The sequence below is a fragment of the Prenolepis imparis genome, unplaced genomic scaffold (genome assembly GCF_030444845.1).
Source record: "Prenolepis imparis isolate NDT839.2.m4 unplaced genomic scaffold, iyPreImpa1.0 SCAF_9, whole genome shotgun sequence".
In the NCBI taxonomy this organism is placed as follows: domain Eukaryota; kingdom Metazoa; phylum Arthropoda; class Insecta; order Hymenoptera; family Formicidae; genus Prenolepis; species Prenolepis imparis.
The window spans coordinates 12,353,155-12,377,174 of record NW_028141167.1 but is presented as its reverse complement, the minus strand read 5'-3'; the positions used below and the strand labels follow the sequence as shown (position 1 = coordinate 12,377,174).

Sequence of the window (24,020 nt, the reverse complement as noted above, 5' to 3'; positions counted from 1 at the left end):
ATATAGCTGTTAGTAAACAAACAAACGGAATAACAGTTAAGGATGAAGGAATGCTCAGAACAAAAGGAACAGTATTTGAGAAAGTCTTTTCAGAGACTAACAATAAATCCAAGAAGAAAGCTCTTTAACTGAAATTTAAAAAGAAAAGAAAAGGCACAATTTTAGAACTGTGGTATTCGAAATTTTGCGCAGTGTTTTTAATCAAATGATAAATTTGTATTTTTAATTTTTTATCTACTTTTATCAAGAATGTGTTATTTAGAAGAATTGAAGAACAAATGATTGTTACGTATGTATTTGTTCATTATTTAATTATTATTAAAAATTATCACGATTATAAAATCCATTTTTTTTTTCAAACAATATCAGAATTGTTATAATTAAAAAAAAAACATACCGAAATCATCTCAAGATTTAATATTTTGTCAAACACACTCTTTACTTTATAATATATATATAATAATATAGAATATATATATTATATACAATAATAATTAAATAATTTATATAATCATAATTTTTTCCACATGATTTTTTATGCATAATTATTCAATATTTATTTATATTTAATGATTAATACTTATAAAAAAAAAAGTCGAAAATATGTATATAGAAAAAATTAAGATACACTGTAGATAAAAAATATGATAAAATAATACTTTACAGCAGAGAGAGAGTAAAGACACATCCTTGTGACGATCGAAGACGGACGTGGTTTTGCGGCCGCAACTTTGGTTTCACTTCGCTCCCAACGGAATGAAACTGCGACGAAGACGGCGAGGAGTTAAAGCGACGCTACGTCGAGAGAAAGTCGAAAAGATGCGAGACATGTTTTACTTTCACTCCTCGCACGTATATCCACAAAGCCGTCGTGTCACGCTCGCCCGAAGCCAGAGAATGACGAATCGACGTTTCGAAAATTCCCGTATCACAAGACTTTTCACCTGTGAAAAGTTTTTTTCGTACGACGTTGTTACTTTAGGCAGGATCACGACGCTTTCTTCTCTAGAATCGCTGTGAAAATAATTTATACTTTTTCGTTAGAATATAAAGAAAATAATATATGCTTAAAAGCTCTTTCAATTTAAAACTATCGCAAATGCAAATTAAAGAAGACAGAATCGGAAACTTTAACAAAGAAAAATTCTACAGAATCCTGACATGTTTTAAAAATTAATAAGTATAGTGAAAATTGCGGATTTTTTTTACTTTTCTTGGCATAATCGAAACTTATCGCCATCCTGCTTCAAATAAGTGATTTCTGCAAAAATGTGAAAGAAGAGAAATGTTTTAAAAGACTTAAAGGGCTCAGCTTTGCGAAATAAATCATCAAAGAGGAAATGTCTAAAATGAAGGAGGAAGGTAGCAAGGAGAGATTTATCAACATAAAAGTTAGATCTTGAGAATTAAAAAGCTAGAGAAATTTAGGAAGTTTAAACGTTCATTAAAGAATTCATAACAACAAAATTTAGAAGTCTAAGATTATAGACGAAAGTTCTTCAGTAATAGCAATCAATATTGTTCAAAAGAACTCTCGAGTAAATACAAACTACGTATACTTAAGGATACTTAGAACTAAGAACGCGCATAATTATATATGTGTATGTGTGCAGGCCGGACGCTATTTTACTGAGCTCGATGTTGTCTTTTTTTGGACTGAAAGCATTACTTTTATTTCCTTCTAAAGTTTTTTTTTTTTTTTTTTACTTACAAGGTATTTGGTTTGCTCCATGCATCACTCTGACATGCAGTTTTCTCATTAGGTATATAAATTATGGTAATGATTCGGTATTATAATAATTATAATTATAATAATTATTTATCATTATTATTAATATTAATATTATCATTATGTCCAGTATTTTCGCTTTTGTTTTTTTTTTACTGCTCACGGAGTGATTTGCTCTCTTCCCCCCTTCTCCTCATTCACATACATCTCCCCTTCTCTCACTCTTTCTTTCTTCCTCTCCCTCCTTTCCTTTTTACAACAATGATCATCTCTTTACGAGGAATAATTCGAGAACTCCATCATACGTTAATTCGCATTGCGCAAAACTAAAACTTGATCGATTATCAGATAACTGAAAACAATACGCGCATCCTGAAAAGAATCTATAATTCTACGAAGATTCTTTTCAAAAATCGAAATATTTCAAAAATTTAAGGATGCAAAAATATTTATAATTGAATATTTTAATATTTTCAAAAAAAAAAAAAAAAAAAAATTTGCTTGAAAGTTGACTGCAAGAATCTTTATCTTTTTCACTTGTCAAAACTAAGATTTGTTAGTTGGGTGACTTGTCAAATTTTATATCGATGTTGAATATTTATCCTCACGTAGAATCATATAGTTCTCTCACAATAAGCAAGAAATAAAAAGTGCATCTAATTTTTATTCTTTGTATATTCAACTCGTATATCATAAGTGCTTATTTCATCATTGAAATAATGATTCATAAATTCTATCTGTAAAATCGATATAATCACTTATGCGTAAGCATACAATATTGTTTTTAAAATTAATGATTATTTATCATGATTAGCTTGACAAAAAAGAAAAAAAAATTATGCGACAAATAAGTTTTACGATTAGAAATTCCAACGAAAGATTGCAACGATCGAAAATAAATAGAACGAGGGAGTCTCGTTATTTAGGATATATGATACTGTGAAGGGTGGATTAGAAAGTATACGAGAAATGTATATTTCAAGAAAGTTTTGCATCATCTTCTTGTTTGTAGAACGGCAGTTGTGTTTGCGTTGAAGAACGGCGATCAAGGAATCGTGGAAGAAGGGAACATTCGGGCGGATTTGGCGATTCGAAGATTTAACATGTGTATGTAGATCAGCTAGATTGTAAAATTTGAACACTTCAATTCTCTGTGAACGCAAAATTTCCACATTTCATGATTTTTAATTTTTTAAAACAAATCTAGGTAAAATTGAACAGCTTCGGTAAATTTTCAATTTTGCAAAAAAATTCAAAAAATATTAAATATGCGAGACATTTGAAAAGATATTAGTCAAAGGAATTAATATTTATAAAATGTCGTTAATGGGAATATAAAGTCTTATCTCTTATACGTATATGTATATTCGCGAAAAATCTTTTATTTCTACATTATATTGAGTATATATACTTTCACGTTTCCTCGTCCGCTCCAACATACTTTGTACAGGAGAGATCCATAATCAAAAGACGGTGCAAAACTCTTGTTGACATTTACATGAATGCACGAGATTGTCCGAACAACAACAATGAGAATCTAGCTGTATCACCAGCTGACATTTAGCATCAACAAGAATGCAGATTCGTCGGTCACTCGGTAAAAATCCTTACCAGAACGGGAGGAGCCGTAAGAAAACGAGACATAAATCGTGGATGAGATGCGGGAAAGATTCAAAGAGGGAGAGAAACAGAGTGAGATAAAAGAGATTCGAGGATTCTAGAATCTATATCCAGAATATAATTCCGGAATCCCGCAAATCCCTCCCTTTTTTTCTCGCTCCCTCCCGCAATAAAAGAGCCGAGGATGAAGCGAGCGGCTATGCTCCGTCCAAGCAATCGCGCAAATAGAATAATTCATCCATCCATCCGCGTCCGTCCGTCCGTCCGTGCATCCATCTTCTATTCTACCTATCCGTTCGTCTGTCCATCCGTCGTCCGTCCGTCGGTCGGTCCATCATCCGGATCGAGATGATTCAGAATCGACGACGCGGTGCCGCAATGATCGACAGACTTCTGGCGGGCACGAAAGTGCTGACGTTGTTGCTTGTCGCGTCACCGAGCCGATCGGGTCACTTCTTACTCTTCTTGTTGGGCGGCTCCTGCGCGTCTTGCGCGTCTTGCGAGTCCTCCTCGGTGTCCTCGCTGTCGGTAGGTCGTGGCGTCGCGTTGTTGCTACTGTCGTTGGTAATGATGGAATCATTTGTGTCCTCGCTGCCGCCTACGACGGCGTGATCGCCGGCGGTGATCGGCGTCGCCGGTTTGTCCAGCGAATCCTCGGTGAAGGATGTTGTCGTGCTATTCTCGTCAATCGCCGTCGCGTCCTTGCCATTCGCTACCGTCTCCTCCTGATTACTGTCATCCGATGGCTCCGTTGCCTCGCCATTGCTAGCGCCGTGCGAGTTGCCGTTCTCCGTCGAGCCCGGGATGCCATTGAGCAGCTCTGGCTTCAGCTCGGATGCCACGTAGTGCGTCCATAGCGCTAGTTCGACTTTATGTGGGCTCCATGACTTGCCATTTGACGCTGAAAAACAAAGAATTTTTTTTTTTATAATAATATTTAAACATGTTTTATATTTTTCGTTGCAACTCCGAGTATTTTTAAATAAAAAAAAATCGAAAAATTAAGATTTAAGGATCCCATGACGAAAGAATCTCGTTTCCAAGGACTCGATACGGTCACATGCGCAGCTCGGATGTCTACACGCGGATATATAAATGACTCATGATCACTTACTCTGCTTGTTCAGCCTCTCGACGGTGTTTTGAATGTGCTGGACGAAGTTTAGGTATTCCTTAGTGGTGTAATCAATGCCCTCGATCTCCGGTATCGCCATCAGGCACTCGTCAGCCATGAAGGGCGCGTTCTCCGGCGACGCTGCGGCGAGCAGAGCGGACGCCATCGTGGTACCGACGCCCTTCAAATTCGATAACGCCGTAATTGCCTGTTCGAGATTCGGAAGCTTTTTGAACGCTTTCTTCGTTTCCGCCATCACGGCGCGCGGTGTGTTCACCTTCACCAGGTAGGACAGCTGTGGGTAGAACTTGCCGCGCTGAAAACAAAATGGCAGTCAGCCCCGTGAAACACTTGGATCGTCAATTACAATACTTGATTTCGCGAAAATCCTTCGATTCACGCTCATCAAAGCATCGCGAAGAATACTGTAACTACAATCAGACTTTAGCAAATCCAAAAATCGACAAGTCTTACATATTAGATTAGATCAATCAATGATTTGAAAATGAAGAATAACATTGGTTCCCTGTTTAAGATTTCTATTGCAAGTTTTATGATGATAATACTATTCATGTTTTACCGCTAATGTAATCTTTCCTCTCTCGTATACACTTTAAATAAAATGAGAGCAGTTATTAAAACTCTACTTAAATATTTCAGGTGAACGTTATTTGGATTTGGCAGAATCTGGGTGTTTATTCCAAGAGGAGGAGAAGAAGAGCGACTTACTATTTGCTTCCATTTCATCGTCTGGCACAGCTCCTCGTGAATAAGGTGCGCGTCCTTGCCGCGTGATTTGATCTTCTTAGGAAGCTCATTCTGATACCTGCCGATACAAACAACAAGATCCGGGCGATCAAGATCGATCCAGCGTTTCATCAGAAAATACAGAGCGCGCATATATGTATATGTATGTATGACATAGCCACACGCTTGCTTACGCATGAGCGAACGAGCGGGCGTGACGTAATCGCTCCGCCACCGCTGTTGCTGCGGAATACAGGAATTCGTTAAAAGGCTCGATTAAAAATACAAACGCTGCTGCAAGAAGCCCGACACGCCCCTCGTCAACGATTGGAGGATATCCATCTTTATCGCGCACATGGATCACACGTGGATCGGGGGCCGCGTGACGTCTTTTTTCGAGATTCATTAACACTCGCAAAATACAAATCAATCTCGAAATTATTAGAAAAGTCAAAGAGGTTTGAAAGAAAAAATTCTAGAAAAGAAACTAAAATTTTTAAAAAAGCGGTAGTTTGAATTCAAAAGGAATCAAAGAATCTAAAAATTGTCGAGAGATCATATCATAATAATGCTTATTTTAATATTTTTCCTTGTGCTAATAAATTATTAAAATAAACCGAATTATTTTAAGACAACTCATAAAGTATTAAATCGAATTTCTACATTTATTATAAATAAGCGGGATTTATATAGTTTAATATACTCTATATTTCACTCTAGATTTCAAATTTGTCGCAAAAATATTATTAAAGTTGTAATTTCGAATTATTTAATCTTGAAATTTGTTCAATCATGATTTAAAATATTATATAATTAAACTTTTTGATATAATCCTTTTTATAAATATACGTATTATAATCATAATTAAATATGGCTAGCTATTATATATATATATAACGCAAGACATGATAAATATAAAAAAAAAAAAAAAAATTTTATTAATAATTTATTTAATATTATATAAAAAAAGTATATTAAATATTTAAAATCTCTATCGCAGTACATAATAAATATAAAAATCCGTATCGCTAAATCATAAAACAATCGCTTTATTTTCTTCGCGCTCGAGGCAAATTTTTGTTTTCATCCTCACATTTCGCAACTTGGTTTCTTGATAAATTAAATGTACTCATTAAAGAAAGACTTTTCGAGAATTTACGTTTCGAATTCGCGGATAGTTATGTTTCACAAAGCTGAAACGCGCGCTGCACCTCGTAATACCGCATATCCGCACACGGCTTGGCACCGTGGAAAAGCAGCCTTGACACAAACTGGCCTCAATGGGAATGAAAACAACGGTACTCCACTTCCCCCGACCCCTCGTCGCCCTCACCCTCGCGCTTCTGCAACACGGAAGAAACTGGCGCGTAAAGTATCTCTGTCCTCCCTTCCCTTCCCCTCCAGAGGATACCCTTTTACACTCGTTCGTTCTGTCATTATTCTTGTCCTTCTTTCTCTCCGTCTCGTCTATCTCATCTCGGCGCGCATGTATGTACGTCATGATCGATAAAAACAATCTGTATCAATCGTGTGCAGAAACAAACAATACGAGTTTATCACTCGTCCGAGAAGCAACGATAAATTGGAAAATATATAGATTTTATGTTTGCAGAAAACTTTGCTCCTAGTTTTGCTCCATTATTTCTAATAACTATATTAATTGGTTTATGTAATTAAAAAATATTATAGGTATTATTATATATAAACATTTTTTAATAATTATTAATATTTTGTCAAACTGTTATTAGCTATTTTTAATATTCTCGAAAGATATTAAATCACACGCATAATTAAAAAATTTAGATTTTGCAGATATTATATTGTAATATTGTAAGAATATTAAAAGAATTTTCTTTGTATAATGAAAATTGAGAATAATTACTAAGTATCTTTTAATTACAAATTATTTAAATTACAAATAAAAGATTCAAGAAATTATTTAATTTAATCTTGAAAGTAATCTTACTTAGTTTTATAAGTTGTAGATATTTTCAAATCTATCAATATTAATCTAATAAGGCAAGATGTTTAAATCCTTTTATAATATAATTTTTTTTATTTTCAAGTATATCAGATATCATTTATTTAATTCTCTTTAAATTCTTAGATTTGAATATTTTGAATATCTCCTGGAAAATCTTGGATTCTTAGATTCGAAGGGTCTACAATTTCAATTGTCCTTTTGATCTAAGAATATTATTATTTAAGGAAATAATAAGATTTAACATTTGATCATTTTAGAAGTTGTGTGAAATCTATAAATATTTATTTCTAATTTTTACGTAAAATTCTGAAACCTGTATTCTGACAGATTTTTATCTTTGATATTCTTTCTTTCAGATGGGCTGATACATCATTATGTATTGAAACAAACTATCTATAGATATTATTATAATTTTATACGCATGATCTTAAATGTTCAGATCTAACATTTTATCTCGGTTTTTCTAAATTAAATATAACTATAACTTGCTCAAAAAGGGATTAATGTATGAGAAAATCTATATTGACAAACGCATTGTCTAATATCGTCCAATCAGGCAAGTTTTTAATTAAATTTTCTAGCTTTTAGCTAGAATTTTAAGCTTTCAGAAATTACATTGTCATATATAAAGATGCTTTATTAAAAAAATCTAAATAATTATATTGGCAAAAAAAATAATCGCAATGTACGATTAATGATTTGTTTAAATAAGATGAAATTTTCTCAAGGTTTTCCCTACAACTTTAAATACACAAATAACATATTTCAAAGTATGAATATTCTCTTTATACATGGAATTTACCTTCTTCATTTCTCTTCTAAACCTTTTAATTCATTTTTAAAAAAATACCAATAATTACGACTCCGTATCGATCTCATCCCTGTTGAAGCAACATCTTAAAGAATCTTTAGCATTCATCAGTCATTGTCATCTGGCATTTTTACACGCTCGCTCGCTCGTTCAAGTCCCCCCTTATACAACGAAACGTCATCGCACGTGACGATGGATCTTTGGCTGCAATTCCGGGGGATGATCTCTCCGCGGATGACGTCCCTCTCGGCGGAGGAGAGCGCGAGAGGGTGACATACGCGGCGTTGCCGCTCGTTCGCGGAGAAGAGCACGAAGCGGGTTCATTGTCCCGCTTGCGCCCCGTGGTAGAGCGCCGTTTCCTCCCTTGGGCCGCGCCGCAATGTCGGCCCCGTCAGAGCTCGCCTCTCCCTCTCTATATCGCATTTGTCTCCTTTCTCCCTTCTTTCTATCTGTTAACTCTATCTACCTATCTATCTATACATCTCTCTCTCTCTCTCTCTCTCTCTCTCTCTCTCTCTCTCTCTCTCTCTCTCTCTCTCTCTCTCTCTCTCTCTCTCTCTCACTCTCTCTCTCTCTCTCGCTCTCTCGCTCGCTCGTTCATTCCCTTTCTCCGCGCGCGCACACACATAAATACTCACACATAAATACACACACATAACATACAGACGAAGCAATGACAGCGTCGCCGTCGCGTCACAGAGAGAGACTAGCATGAGAATCGACTTACCAGTTGTCCAGCTTGATGAGCTCCTCGGGCTTTTTCGATTTGTGATCGGCCTTGAGTCGCAACGCCTGTGGATAGAGTTTGAATACGTGTTCGAACTGTGTCGCGGTGCCCTCCGCGAAGAAAGTCGCGGTGTCTTTCACGGAAGCCATTGCGATTACGCGGGCTTCGATCGACGGCCGTCGGGGCGCAGCACCAACGCCGCCTGCTGCCGCTGCTCCGTAAAACGCCGCGTCGTCCGCCGCCGTCGTCCCCGTCGTCCCCGTTGCCACCGCCACCACCGGGCGGCGTTGCCGTGTCTCTCTTCTCTCTCTCGCTCGCTCCTCGCCGAGGAATCCTACTTCACCCTCGGACTGAATTCCCTCACCAGTGCGGCGCGAGGAAGCGAGTCGCGTGGGAAATCGATCACCGCTGGTGGGAGAGTCACCGAGAGCAGACTTTTCGATTTCGGAGGGTCTCTCTCTCTCTTTTTCTCTTTCTCTTTCTCTCTCTTTCTCTCTCTCTCTCTCTCTCTCGTTCCGATTCGTCAAAGAATTTATATCAAAATAGGAGTAGGAAAAATTCGCGCACTCTTATAAATGTCTTTTGACAGTTCCGAATTCGCTCGCTCGATCTTCCTTCTCTCTCAATGTGCAGAGTATAAACGAACGGATAACGTCACGTAGAGTAGAACGTTCTCCTCTCTCAGCACTGCGCGACTGTGTCTCGAGGGATAATCACACTACTGCAAAGCACTCACCATCGGACCTCGCTCGACACTGGCTGGCCCGGGTGGGGAGTCGCGACGCGACGTTGCCAATAGGCGGCAGCACCGCTCGGGTTGCGCCTCTCTGTCCCCTCCACTCGACTGCGCCTCGTTTCCACTGGAGAGTATGTCGCCGTCTCTCTCTCTCTCTTTCGTTTGACGAGGGTATATCCCTCCTCTCGATGTTGCCCACGGAATACGTCTGTCACGCTTTCTCGAGTCGATCTGTCCGTCTTTCTCGCTCTATCCGATCCTCTCGCTCCGTCCCACACTTTTAGGAATCCGTATCTCTCCCACTCCTGGAGCTTCTTCCGTCTCTCTCTCTTCCACAGCTGTCCTTTTCTGGTGTCCTTCTCTATCGCCTTTGATCGCGTCTATCTCTCGTATGCGTCTACCTCCCTTTTTTTTTCCTCTCTCTCTCTCTCTCTCTTCCCTTCTGTCTATCGCGTCCGTCTCGCTCGCGCTTACAAGCCGCGAAATTCGGTCGAATACGCGCGACGATGTGCCTTCGACACCTTGTGCAGTGTGTCGGAGTGTGTCGGAGGGGAGAGCGTGAGGAGATTCCACGGAGAGGCTCCTTTCTCTACGAAGAGTCGCGCCTCCTCTCTCTCTCTCTTTTTCGTTTTCAGCGCACTCGCTCCGTCTTTTCGCTCGACTCTGAGCGGATCAACGTGATGACTCGTTGATTCTCGCGAATGCTGAAAATTATATATAAAGTACGTACACAACGTCGTATATTATATTATATCCCGTCTCCGTTCCGTATTATAATTCTCGCTCGTTCGATTTATACTCGCGTCGCCTGGCAAGCGTGTTTCCACGTAAGCGACTGAGGTTACGTCGCGCGACGACCGTCTCATCGACGACGGGGCCAGGGAACGCGGGGATTGGTCGAACGCTCTCTCTCTCTCTCCCCCCACCGCTCCCTCTCGTCGCCCTCGTTCAGCGCGATCGCGTTTATCGAGTCGATATTTCTTCTTTCCACGCGGAAATATCTACACACCGGGCCGGGAATTCACGGATGCATCATCGATACATTTTTGAAGAGCGCGACGCTTATCGCTTCTACGGCTTCGAAAGGGCTGCGTGTAATACGCGTGTAATAATAAGGCAGCGTGTATGTATGAGTGAGCTCCCGCTCCCTCTCTTTCTCTCTCTTCGGGAAACGGGAACGCACGTAGCCAACCGACCAGCCAATCGCCGACTCCGTCGAGGGGAGCGCGCATGTGTGCGCGCGTAATCGTAGTGCGAAAAGCGATCGCGCGAGGGCAGCGCATGCGCTCGCCGCAGCTGGCACCCCGCCAGTCCCCCGACTCCCGGTGACCCGCAGCCAACGAGCGAGCGAGAGAGCGAGCGGACGAGCCATTCTCCCCTTGCCGTCCGCGCACGTCCGGACATCGAATCTACCGTCAGCTGCGCATTGCGTCCCCTCTCTTCCTCGTCTTGCCTCGCCTCGCCTGGTGGATCAGTGGAGAGTTGGAGAGACGCGACGTCCAGGGATGAATAAAATAACTCCGATGTTGTTTTCCATCTCTCTTTCTCTGCGGCTCTGTTGTGCTTGTAAAAAAAAAGCACGTAGAATTTTATGATATATTTTAATATGCCCTGTCTTCCCTCTTCTCACGTGACGACACTGACAAATTTAATTTAACTGCAACAGTAGCATAATTGACTTATTATTATACATACTTGAAAAAAAATATTCGTATATATGTATTTCTCGTGTAAGATTGTTAAGGAGCCAGGCGGTTTCTCGAGGTGGTAAAGACGCTGGGGAGTTTATTTTTAAAGATTATATATATCTATAAAGTTTTCGAGTGTATCCAAATACGTAGGATACACACATTTTCTCTTTATTGTCGCAATTTTTGTTTTCCCCCTTTTTTATCAGTTTTTGTTTTATAATAATAATCAAAATAAAAAGAAAGTTTAAGAAAAGCTCGTATAATTATAATTATTAGCTGATATGCAGTAATATATAAATGTCAGAGCTCTCTCTTTCTCTCTGTGTTATATACAAACCTTCTTCAGAAGCGTATACTTTGTAACGGATGTCTCGCGACGAAACGCTCGACTGTTTCTGGCAGTCGCTTATTCGAACCGATTCTCCGGAGGGTGAATCTTACGCAGCTGCGTTCGGATGATACTCCGGTGCGCATTTGCCAAGTTTCGCCAGCAGCTTGTAAGATAAAGACGTAGCGCAGCTAATGGGTCATGTTCTTTTGGGACATCCAGTAGAGCGTGCCGGACGGCAATCTATTAAAACAAAAGTACAGTCGTATTGTGCTTTGAGTTCCAAAGTCACGTGGTCACGGTGCGATAAAGGAATGCAAAGAGAGAGAGAGAGAAAGAGTCAGTTTTCGAAATAACTTTTGTTCTTTTATAGAAGAATTGCAATTTCTTACTAAAGGTCAGAGATACAACACAGTTTCTCAAAAGGTCAAAGATACAAGGAATGCAATTCGTAGCAGAAAAATTACAAAATTTAATACAAAACAATTTTAGATATCAAATTAGAAAATGTTAGCATTTTAAATAATTTTAGAAAATAAGAGATAAAAAAAAGATATATATATATATATCGCAAGATTTTTATTTTACATGTAAAACAAATTATTGGAAATATATTTACTAAAAAGATTAGAAAGAGTTTGAGTCTGAAAACATTTTAATATTTTTTTGAAATTTTTTATAACAAGAATGTATAAATTATCTCTAAAATACTTTTTTTACTATCCCGAAATTTATATACGTTCGGGCCTGTACATTCGTCAGGCCCCTCTATAGGGCCTGTTCCGGAGTAACACGGGTAAAGTTACGACAGGAAAAAGGGCGATAAAGGTGAAGGGAAGTTTGGTTTTCCCAGGCACGTCTGTCTGCGTTTCGACGCCCCGCTCTCTTCCATTCTCCTGCGCTCGTTTCGAAATAACTCTGGTCTGTATTTCTAAATTTAAGAACATGTCCGGACTGAAATCTAGTAAATTCCATCGCCCTTAAAAATATAAAACTCGAATATGCCTTTTCCTTTCTGTCCGCCAGACGGAGCCCCATTAAGCGAAGTGGAACGGAGCGGAGCGAAGAGAAACGATTGTGTGGAATATAGGCACAGGCACGTAGGGGCCAGACAGATAACCAAGCAGGCAAGCAAACAGACAGGCCAGGCAAGCAAGCAGGCAGGCAGGCAGGCAGGCAAACGGGCATGCTGGGTATAAGCTCTCCAACAACATGGCTGTCGGCTCACCGTTATGCGCCTCGTGCCCCCTATACAAAAGAGAAAGGGCCGCCGCGCCGGTCGGTCCGCCCCCTCTTCTGTCCCTCGGGCGCTTGAAATTCAATTCCGGCACTGCGATTCCAGCGCTGTTGCCAGATCGTCGTCCCTCGTTCGTTCGTTCGCTCGCACGCTCCCTCCTTCTCTCGCCACCGTCCGTTATCGAACGTTCGATTTACACGGCGCGCGCGGCGCGGGAAGATTTTCGTCGAGGCGATATAGCGGCGACTTTGCGAGGAAAATGTGGCATGACGGGAAGTCGGGAAAAATAGAAACACCTATGATAAAATAGAATATCAAGAGAGAAAAAGAAAGAGGAATAAAAAGTATACGATATAAGAAAAAAAATTAACACACACCTATGCACAATAGATTATTATTATTAATCGTCGAATCCTATGTAAGCTGAATCACATTCGTACATCCGGTTGATCTCTCCTTTCCCTCTTATTGCCGTAAGATTCCGTACAGACGAGTCATTTCCTTCCCACGCAGTCATTTTGTCACGACGACGAAAAAGTCGTCAAATTGACAGAACGATGAATATAAAGATGTACACATTCGATTTCCAGTTGCAGTTACCCTGTAATATTGAATGAAAAATATTACAATACATTTTGATAAAAGAAAAAAAAATTAAACAAAATCTTGTTTGACTTTGAAGAAATGCAGGTCGAAAATTATTACACGCAAGAAACTCAAATGTATGTTTTCATAAGAAGATAAGAATTATTTCTTCCCTGCTTTGAACACTATTGTTTTTTTCTTTCTTAAACCACTTGTGTGTACAATGTCTCTTGTGTGTTGTACGTTCAATGAATACAACGAAGTGATCGGCTTGAATCTTTTGTGGGGATCTTTTGTGAAAGACAGATCTGATTGATAGATAAGTATACATCAATTACAAGTGATTGTTATCGATTCTTTGTATTTTCTGAATACACGGTTAGACATTTATTTCTATCCGTACCTTGAAAATGTCCAGGGAAAATACAAATTGCAAGTGTCAATCTTGCTAAACTTTCCACGATCTGTTGTGTTGCTTATTGTTAGGAGAAGTACGACAAACGAAAGTCTCTCGGATTCGATTTCCAGTCGCAGTTACTCTGAAATATTGAATGGAAAAATATTAAAATTTAATAAAACTTTAATAAAAAAAAACGACAAACGAAAAATTAAACTCACTCTGTAAATGAGATTATAAAAAACGTGTTATACTGTATTTCTCGATAGGAATAAATGTCGAATAACAAAATATCTTATTTGACTTTTAAGAAATGCAGATCGAAAATTATGCATGCAAGTGTGTATGCAAGAAACTCAAAGGTATATCTTTTCACAAATAAATAAGAATTTTAATAATATTTTTTTCCTGCTTTACAGTTTTTCATATGAAAATAAAAGTAATAATAATGGTCGACAAAATATCACAAACACTGTGTCAGACGAGATAAAAATTTCCGGCAAGCTTCTTCAAAATAAACAAAAATTGAAGCAAAATAGAAAGTAGCATGAGCGTTTAAAACGTAAAATTTATCAAAGAAAATTTCTAGTGCATTTAAAGCTAATTATACGACTATCTTCCACATTTATATTTAATGTATTTACATATTTATATAATATTTATATAATATATGTATATCTTATATTTTAAAATTTTAAATAAACTGATAATAAGATCAGAATTAAGTGACTTTTGAAGCTAAATACATAAATAAATTTAAGATATGTTGAAATAAATAAAAAGTATCGAAAAAGAAAAAGATAAATTATATAATCTTCGAAATAATTACAAATAAATATTATAAATGTACTAAAAAAATTCTTCATATAATAGTTTTATCATAAATCTTCTATACTAATTCAGAGATTATTTGTAAACTATAATTTATAACTCTCTCTCTTATCTCTTTCTATATCTTTAACTATATCTCTTCCTATATCTTTCGTATCTACTTTATATTATCTTCATTCTTGTGATAAAGAGCAATCGCGAATCGAGGAAAACGTATCGCGCAGAAAATATTGATTAATTAATTCAATAGCATATCATAATTAAAGTTAATATTAATGAGTTCTTTTCCATTTGACATTATAAGCAATGTCGTGACATTAATAACAAAGATACATAGAAAAGAATCAAGGAATTTCTGGATTTATATTCTCAAAAATTGATTAAATTCCACAAAAAAAAAAAAATTTTGTCGATTCTTTATCATTGACTATAATTTACAGAGGAAAAAATACAAGACTAGAAATCGAATAAAATAAAAAGAGTATCTCTTCGGAAAGATAGAGAGAGGAGAGGAGGGAATGAATGCGTCATGATTCGAAAAACGGAAAATCCTGTCGCGTCATAATATCGACGTCGAGAACGCGTCATCCACGTGTCTCCGATGTGTCCGTGGCCTCCCAATGAAGAAGAATCGACAACATCCACCCGGCTCAAGAGATATCGCGTAACTGCCATACGATTCGTGTGCCAACATCGGGCCGAACGTGATGCTACGCAGGGAAACACGTGGGTACTCATTCCATCTCGCTCTCCTCTCTCGCCATGTCTCTCTCCCATTCCTCCTATATACCTCGTGACAATGTCGCGCCGCTCTGACGTGCGGACACGGTCGAAGGAAGGCAACGGCAGCGAGCGAGCTAGCTAGCGTGCGAGGAACGAGGCGCTTTATCGCGAGCCAATCCGAGCGCTATGACCTTGAGCCGCTTCAGAGAGAAATATATATTTAGCTGTGGAAGAGAGACGGAGCACGCGCACACACACGCGAAATGTGTTTGAGCTTCCAACCTCTAGCTGTTCCCTCCTCGCGTTCCTCGTCCGCCCTGGCTCTGGCTCGCTCTCGCCTCGCCGACAACGTGAGCGCGCGGCGATCGATATTTATTTATTTACCATGAAAAGCGTGGAAAAACTCGTCGATCTATGGACATCTCCGGCGCTCGAAGAATATTTCAGGATCCGAGCGTTTTCTATTTCGAGACGATTCAATGTGTTCATTGAAATACAGAATAACGTTCTGCGACGTGTACTGTTTTCATCCTTCTCGATGTATCCAAAAGCTCATTTCAACGTTTATCTGAAAAGAATCGAAGATTCGAATTAAATTCCGATATCGTGCAATGTATCATATATTATTGTATTATTAAATAATTATATCGTATCATAAACAGTATATTGCATAGTTTATTAATTAAGTAGTAGAGAAATAAAACTGTAATGAATGTAATAACTGTACGTGAATATTGCAAATATGATCAATGTTCAGTTATACAATAGCATCATTAGGAAAAATCTCTAATTCAATTTATTTATGACTGTTCTTCAAAATAGAATTATTAATTATCATATATACCAAAGAATAAAGCGATTATCATTATAATCGAATACAAGAAAATAATGATAATAATTGTGTAGAGAAATTTTAAACTTTGTTATGCTTCACCATATAATTAATAATTTTATAAAAACAAAAAAAAAACGATTACGCACACACACAAATCATAAGATCAGAGAGTAAATATCATCATTACATATTTATGAGATATATACGCGCATGCAACATTGATGCGTTACGATCAGTATTACCCTGAAATATCGTTTTGCAATAATTCTAGGATAGAGAAAAATATGTAGAAAGATATAAGCGCTGCACGCGCTGGATATCTCGGCTGAGTGGCGGCGGCGATGACGACTTGGAGAACGAAGAAGTTCGCCTTGGTCGTTGCGAAACAACTCTACGCAAGCGAACGAGGAATACAGCCCGCGAGTTGCAGCGCGTTTTCTTACGCTCTATGATTGAATATTCCTGAAATAATTGAAATTACATACATATTTGTATATAATTATGTATAATTTTAATATAAATTATATAATAAACTTTATATTAAATATTACAATTTATTATAATTTAAATTAATTTTATTATATAATTTATATTAAATATATATATATATATATATATAATTTCAATTATTTAAGAAATATTCAATCATCTCATAGCGCATTTATATACAAAAGATATAGTGATAGATATAGATAGATGGAAAGAGATAAGTTTAAGGTCCGATTGCACCAACGTCATTTTGGTTTTAAGCGAGACTTAAATATATGTTTGTCTTTATTTATTTAGAAAGAAAGGTAAAGATAGATACATATTTAAGTCTCACTTAAAGCTAAAATAATGTTGGTGCAATCGAGCCTAATAGATTTATACAAATAATCTCTGAATTATGTGACAGAAGATTTATAATAAAACATTTATACGAAATTCTTTTTAGTTTGTCTATATTAACTTGTAATTAACTTGAAGATCATATATTTAATTTATCTTCCGCTTTTTTGATGCTGTTACACACACAACACACATATATGTATATATAATATCATATTATATTACAATATAGATTAATATTGATTTATTAATATTATGTGGTTACGCTGCGCGTTTGTGTTCACATTTATTATCTGTTATTATAATTACTCAGAAACGAATCCCTGTGAATTCCAAAATTATTGTGAATGTTTTTTCAACACACAAGAGCATAAATTGAAAATGGTGATCGATTTCCGAAAGTAAAACCTGCGAAAGATTTATTGAAATCAAGGACTTATTTGTTAAAGCTAATTAAGCCTCGATATTGTTATTGGATAATAATGCTTTGATTTTTATTTAATATCTAAAAATGCACTATCGATACAGTACTATCGTAACTTCAAGACCGTCGGTTTTTAATTATAATTACTATCTTTCTTTTATATTATCTACAAAATGCATTAGTTTTCCTGAAATATAAGCTTTAAATTATAAATTATATAATAGTTTTACAGACTGATACGAGTTGAATCTTGTTTCAACGGAAATTTAAATTGATGAGTTTGCAAGATTTATTATTTTTTACACAAAGAAAATAAGATGTTAAGCTATTATACAAGGAATATTACTAATCAATAAGTTTCTCTCTCAGTTTCTTTCGCGGCAATTAATCAACACGCTCTAAAGTCAAGACTGAATTATGGTTATTAATCAGATATAAATACGAATTTATCTAAATCTCAATTTTCTTATCTTAAGAGATACCTCTTTTTTGTTAAATATTGAAAAATTAGATCCTAGAAGACCAGAAAATGTATTAATTTGGTAAGATAGAAAATTGTCAAATGAATAAATTATTGATAATAACATTTATATATTGACGTTATTGATCATTACTATTGTTGAAAAAATTACTTCACTTTTTTCATCCTGCAGATGAGAAACGTCTTACACGGTACACGAGATACACGACAGACAGCTGCCCAATATTCGGATGTAAATCTCATTTCCACGATTTAAGGCCTCCCGCGATAAGATTGTCATTCATGCATCGTGAATCAGGGACTTTATTTTTAGACCGGCGTCTGAATGAAAGTGGAGTAACCCGTCGTAGTATAACAAGAATAGAAGGAGAATAAGAGAGGAGAGAGCGGGAGGAGGATGAGCAGAGAGCGAGGGGGGAAAACGGAACGGTCGCAGGGGGTGACAGGGACGGGGGTAAGGGTGGCAGACGCTTCTGGGATCCCGCGAGTAAATCGTAGTAGATCCTCCGCACACGTGACTCTCTCATCCCTCGCACCCCTTCCGCCACCGGCTTCCTCTCTCGTCTCTTCGTTCGTCGAACGTGGACACGCGAGACACGCGGCCAGACGTACGCACGTGCGCACTCGGACACGTTCGGTTTACCTACGAAACCATCGCCGGCGAGGAGAGAGATAGAGAGAGAGTTCACGGGCGGCGATACATGAAATGATCGACGAGTGACGTGCGACGACGACGCGTCGCCGGCGAATGACGCGTGGGAGCCGAAAGCGTAGATATATACATACATGTATGCAGAAGCATGTCGATATATATAGATACATAGCTCTGTGCGTTGTGTGTGTGTGTGCATCGTAATGTTAAACGGATAGATATTACGTAACGCAACGCAAATATAATATATACAGTGTCCTATTAAGGTACATTTTTTAATTTAAAGTAATGTTACACAACAAACGATGCATGAATTGTTCTGACATACTGTCCCTCGATCACGAATATTTAGAGTACATTGAGAAAAATAATGGTTATACATATATAGATTAAATGTGTGACCGATGAAGATATTTATGAAGATTGAATTTTGGATAATTAACATTTTAGAGACGAAACTGATAATATTAAAACACGTTTGTGTGGGCTTATTAATAATTTACTCGTTTCAAAGAAATAATGATTCCTTAGAAAGTTCTTTTCTTTAAGCATTTTTTACATATGCCTACAAACTACAGCCGAAAGTTTGGAACTTGATTTGAACGTAGACTATCTTCGACGGATCCTTGATATGAATTATGTAGAAAAGAAAAATCTACAACACTATAGACTGCAATAATAGACAACTACGCGTTCTATACTTCCCTACTTCTGTATACAATAACCATATATATTCTATACTTTTTTTCTTGAAGAGCTATGCATCTTATATTTCCCTATCTTCTATCCATAAAAAAACTATGATTCTTTGCTATGATAATATTGATAAATGATAGTTTGTCAACATTTAACGTGAAATTCATGTGATTCTTTGTAGAAAAATGTATGTAAAATAATTATTCTTATTTCTTTAAAGGTCCATCTTTTATCCTTTCATATTATTTTGCTATATAATTGATAAATTCGAAGATAGAGCAAACATTGGAATAAAATTTTATATAAATTTAATAAAATAATAAATAAAAATTGAAAAAATCAACGCAATGCAATAATTGTCCACACATATGTCTACTACGATATAAATTTTCGTACAGCAATATCTAAAATCTAAATATACATTTTCAATCTGATTCATAAAAATCTGTGTGTCAAAAATATTAAGAATCTAGTTCCTTTCCTTTCAGGAAATTTTATATCAGTTCTATCATTTGATCTGAATTTAATTATCACAGGATCTAAACTCGAACAAAAATCTGTCTCATCTAAATTCGCCATTCGTTATACTTTATATTATCACACACATCATATTTATATATATTCTCTAAACCTACTAGAGAATGTATATCCTTAATGTAGTCATTAGCGTAATATTATTACGGCGTAAGTATATTCATTGTCAGTAACGAGATACGATTCTCGCGGAGTCGAGCAAAAGGAGGGAGCCTATCTAGTTATACGTCCTCTCCAAAATTCGATCGCCGTTCGCAATCTCTGGCGGCGCGCGACTTTTCGGTCACCCCGTAGAGGCGGAAGAAACAACATCCAGCAAGAGAGTGTACAGTGACACACGCGCCGTGCGCGATTCAATAAGTGGCAGGCAAGGATCATTGACACCGGCGTGCGATGCCGCGTGGCCGCGAAGGTTGTACTACGATGTTTACGGTTTAATTCGAGATATACTCGAAATGTCACGTGTGCACGCGCGGCGCGTTACACGCCGCCGGGAAATGCGCCGGGAAAGGATGCGGAGGGGGGCGAAGAGGGGTCCGGGACGGAGGAGGAGATGCACGGAGGGTGCAAAGATCGACGTCGACGTGCCGTCGCACGCGGAGAGTGAGTCATCGCTGTGTTACGTGCACCTCCGCCTTTCATCTCCCCTATCCCCCTTTCTTCACCCTCTCCCCCCGTCGTTCCGCTGTGTTCCTCCCTTTTCCTCTCCACGCTGCGACGACAACATCGGGTCTATCGTTCGCGGTTCTATCAACTGGGTCAGTACTGTTCGCCCACTCGTTCCCCTTGTTTTGAGACGATACGAGAGATCAAGTTCCTACGATTATCAGAAAAGTACATATACCTATATAGAGAATTTATATAAATATGTGTGATAATATAAAACGAATGGCGAATCTAGATGAGACAGACTTTTGTTCGAGTTTAGATCCTGATATAACTTAATTCAGATCAGATGATAGAATTGATATAAAATTTCCTGAAAGGAATAGATTCCTAATATTTTTGACTGAAACAGATTTTTTCCTTTACCTCTCTTTAAACAGCAATAAATTACAATTTTTATGAATCAGATTGAAAATGTATATTTAGATCTTGTATCAATTTATTAGACTTTTTTATCAGTAACTTGATGCAACTATTTTTCGCATATATTTTTTCACAAGCTGAGAGAATTCTTAAAATAGACGTAAGTGAATTGAAGTATGTTTATACGAGTTTTGATTGCTCTTACAGACATTAACGTGAGAGAGGATTATGACGTCATTAATTGCTCTCGAAGCGATCCAGAAATCTGCTTTCAGTCAAAAACACTTAGATTTTACGATTCATAAAAGTTGGAATTGAAAATCAAATGTGATAACGTAGAAACCGAGTAAACAAGATGTGATAATAGGCAGTACGGTAACATTAATATAAATTAATTTAACTAATAAAAATTATGTAATAGACATATACGAAAGTTATTATTAAAAAATAATCAAAAGCGCAATTTTATAATTATTAGTTACACAAAGATTTTAGTCTTATCCTATAATCATCTGTTAGATATTGAAATTCGCAAGATTAAAAGTCTCCTTGCATTTTTCTGACATTATAATCGGAATTTTTTCTGAAAAAATATTTCGTGTTGCTATTTTTATCGCTGAAATTCATGTTTTCTTCGAGTATTCCGAATTTACAGACTTTTGTACATTTTTAGAAATTGAAACGCCAATTGTCTCTTTTGACATTCGAGTTTCTCGAAAGAAGAATAAAAAAAACCAACGATCAAGGCGGTTTGAAACGATGTGAACGCGACTCGTTCTCATGCAACGTGCGTGCTCGAGTATGATACACCCGGAGTTTGCCTCGTCATGATGTGTCGCAAGTCACGCAACGCGGTTTCTGCGTTATAACCGCGAAGTTTTACAGCAATATACACGCCTAGAGATCACTTCTCCCCTCCTTCTTTTCGCAACGATCGCAGCAATTTAAACATTCGATAAACTATAGGAAGATCTAAAGAAATTAATATAATTTTTTCTAACATAGAATTGATTTTATCAAGCTTTCTTAATTTCAATCGATAGTCGTATATTTAATTTTCTTTCTCTAATTTTGATTCTAAAAAGCGACATTTTCTGTCGTAAAGTATAAATTTTGTAAAATAAGATTTAAATTTAAAAGTCAATGTTAACCGAAAATTATCCTTTGACAGAAAAAATATTAAAATGCGTAAAATTGATGTACAAACGTCATTAAAATGTAAAAGTTAGAAACATTTTTAATAAATTCACTTTGCAATATTTTATCAAATGTTTCTGATAATATATCTGACATTATTAAATTATAATTAATTACTAAAAATAGAGAGATTCACACGGTATAATACATTTAAAGAAAATTCTTTTCAATATTATGATATTTATCAAAGTATATACATCAGTTTTGTGCATCGTTAATATGATATTAGTGATAGAAGAATGAAATAACTTTTTTGAAAACAGGTAATATATTTTCACTCGCGTTTTCTTGGAAGGGAAATAGTGATCATCTTTTCTAAACACTTCTGAGTAATATAAGAATGTCAAATTGATCTAAAAGATGAAATCTCATTTATTCTCTCTTTTTCTCTGAAAGAGAGAAAGATGGATAAATATTGTATATAGATAGATAGAGATGTTTATTTATATTTAAAAAATATTTGCTTTTTTATGTTTTCGAAAAAATTGATTGAGTTTGCTTGTTCTTATATATATACGCATTTCGTGTATCGAAAACCGATTTTCTAACGTTGGTGGACTTTGCTTTAAACTTTGTTTTACGCAATCTATAATTCATCCGTTTGTTGTGAGAAACATTACGATAAATATGTTTTTTAATACAAAGTATATAATGTGCTGTTGTACCTTATATATTTTGCGTTAGCCTGAAATGTCCCAAGTCAGAGGAAAAACACATTAGCTGGCTCGCTTCCAGGACGGTCCGCGAGAGGTCGGTCTTTGATTGCGCCTTGCGCAAGCCATCCTACGCGCTGAGAACGCGGCCAGGTCGTGCCGCCGTTGTCGTCGCCGCTGCTGGATTTGATGACGTAAGAGAATAAAAGCAGCACAAAGACTTGCTGCTTCATTAGCGCAAACTGTACGGCATCCCTCGGACGATCGAGCGCGGCGCAATCTTTGTCCTTTGACTCCGGCATATGTTTGTGAATCGTCGTCGTCGATCGCTGAATTATTCACAAACTCCCGTTCCCTCGCGCGTCGTAACATCCTTGAATAAGCAACTTCGAATTTTACGACTGCGTTTAAATCTTCTGCTTATTTGGATTTTCGAGATTTTAAAGTACTGATAAGAGCCAAGGAAACACTAGAATAAGGTAAAATTAAATTAATACAAAAGATTTATATATATATATATATATATATAAAAGTATCTAATATATTTAATATTCGTTAAGTAAAATAAACATTTAATTATTTTATGAAAAATTAAATTAAAGTTACTGGTAAAGAATTCATTTTTATTTTTAAATCGATTAAATATTTGTGCTTAATTTGTATAGTAACTATACAGTCGAGTTTTAAGTTTTTGCAACACGACGTAAAGTTATATTGCAGCTGCACCTGGCTTGTACCCGTGCAGGTGCTTAGGAAAGTCTCACAGAGAGGACACGTTTCTCCTCCCTATATTTTTATAGACCTTTTATTACAGAATAACTTTAAAGCACCTGACAGCGTTCTATCTATTTAAATAATAATCTTTACAAGAAAATCATTCTTCAAGATTATATGTGTAAATATTTTGCTTGATATTAATCATAACATATTTCCATTAGCCTTATGATTAAAAAGATTCACTAATTTATTTGCTTTATAATATAAAATGTTAAATTCTTTCAAATATAAATAATATCGCAACATTATCGAAAAACTCAAAATTTTTATGTATTATAAGAATGAAACATTTTTTCTTACAATTCTTTTATGTAAAATTGAAAGTTGTCTTTCAACTGTATTCATTCTGACGATTTTTTTCATTGTCGAGAATCGCTCTCAAGAGCAATATATACTTTCAAACGTACTCTCGGAATCCTTTCAAATAGATACAGTCTTAGAGAAAAGATGGAGAAATATGTTATGGTTAAAATCAAATAACATTTACATATATATCTAATGATTTATAAATTTTACATTCAACAAAGTAAACGGAAACTTGGAAAAATACGATTCTCGCGAATGTTTAATCCGAATTTAAACTCCTTTGCAAAAATTAAGAGGCGAGAATCATTTATTATTCAGACTCAGTAAGAAGCTTATAAGTCCAAGAAT

At 36.6% G+C, this 24,020-nt stretch overlaps 1 protein-coding gene across 2 annotated transcripts; it reads right to left on the bottom strand.

The window, feature by feature from the left end:
• Positions 1 to 1,965: 1,965 nt before the first annotated feature.
• Positions 1,966 to 22,840, bottom strand: Amun (protein amun). Of its 2 annotated transcripts, XM_083046665.1 has the most exons (10): positions 22,602 to 22,840; positions 15,645 to 15,828; positions 13,713 to 13,848; positions 13,102 to 13,325; positions 12,716 to 13,020; positions 11,497 to 11,730; positions 8,733 to 11,031; positions 5,193 to 5,289; positions 4,464 to 4,779; positions 1,966 to 4,250 (listed from the first exon to the last, which is right to left on the bottom strand). In XM_083046665.1, the coding sequence occupies exons 7-10, from the start codon at positions 8,879 to 8,881 to the stop codon at positions 3,799 to 3,801; spliced, it is 1,014 nt and encodes a 337-aa protein (XP_082902791.1). In that variant the 5' UTR covers positions 8,882 to 11,031; positions 11,497 to 11,730; positions 12,716 to 13,020; positions 13,102 to 13,325; positions 13,713 to 13,848; positions 15,645 to 15,828; positions 22,602 to 22,840; the 3' UTR covers positions 1,966 to 3,798. The 2 variants fall into 2 exon arrangements, with proteins under 2 accessions (XP_082902791.1, XP_082902792.1); XM_083046666.1 differs by lacking the exons at positions 15,645 to 15,828; positions 22,602 to 22,840 and adding an exon at positions 13,928 to 14,077.
• Between the last annotated feature and the right edge of the window lie 1,180 nt (positions 22,841 to 24,020).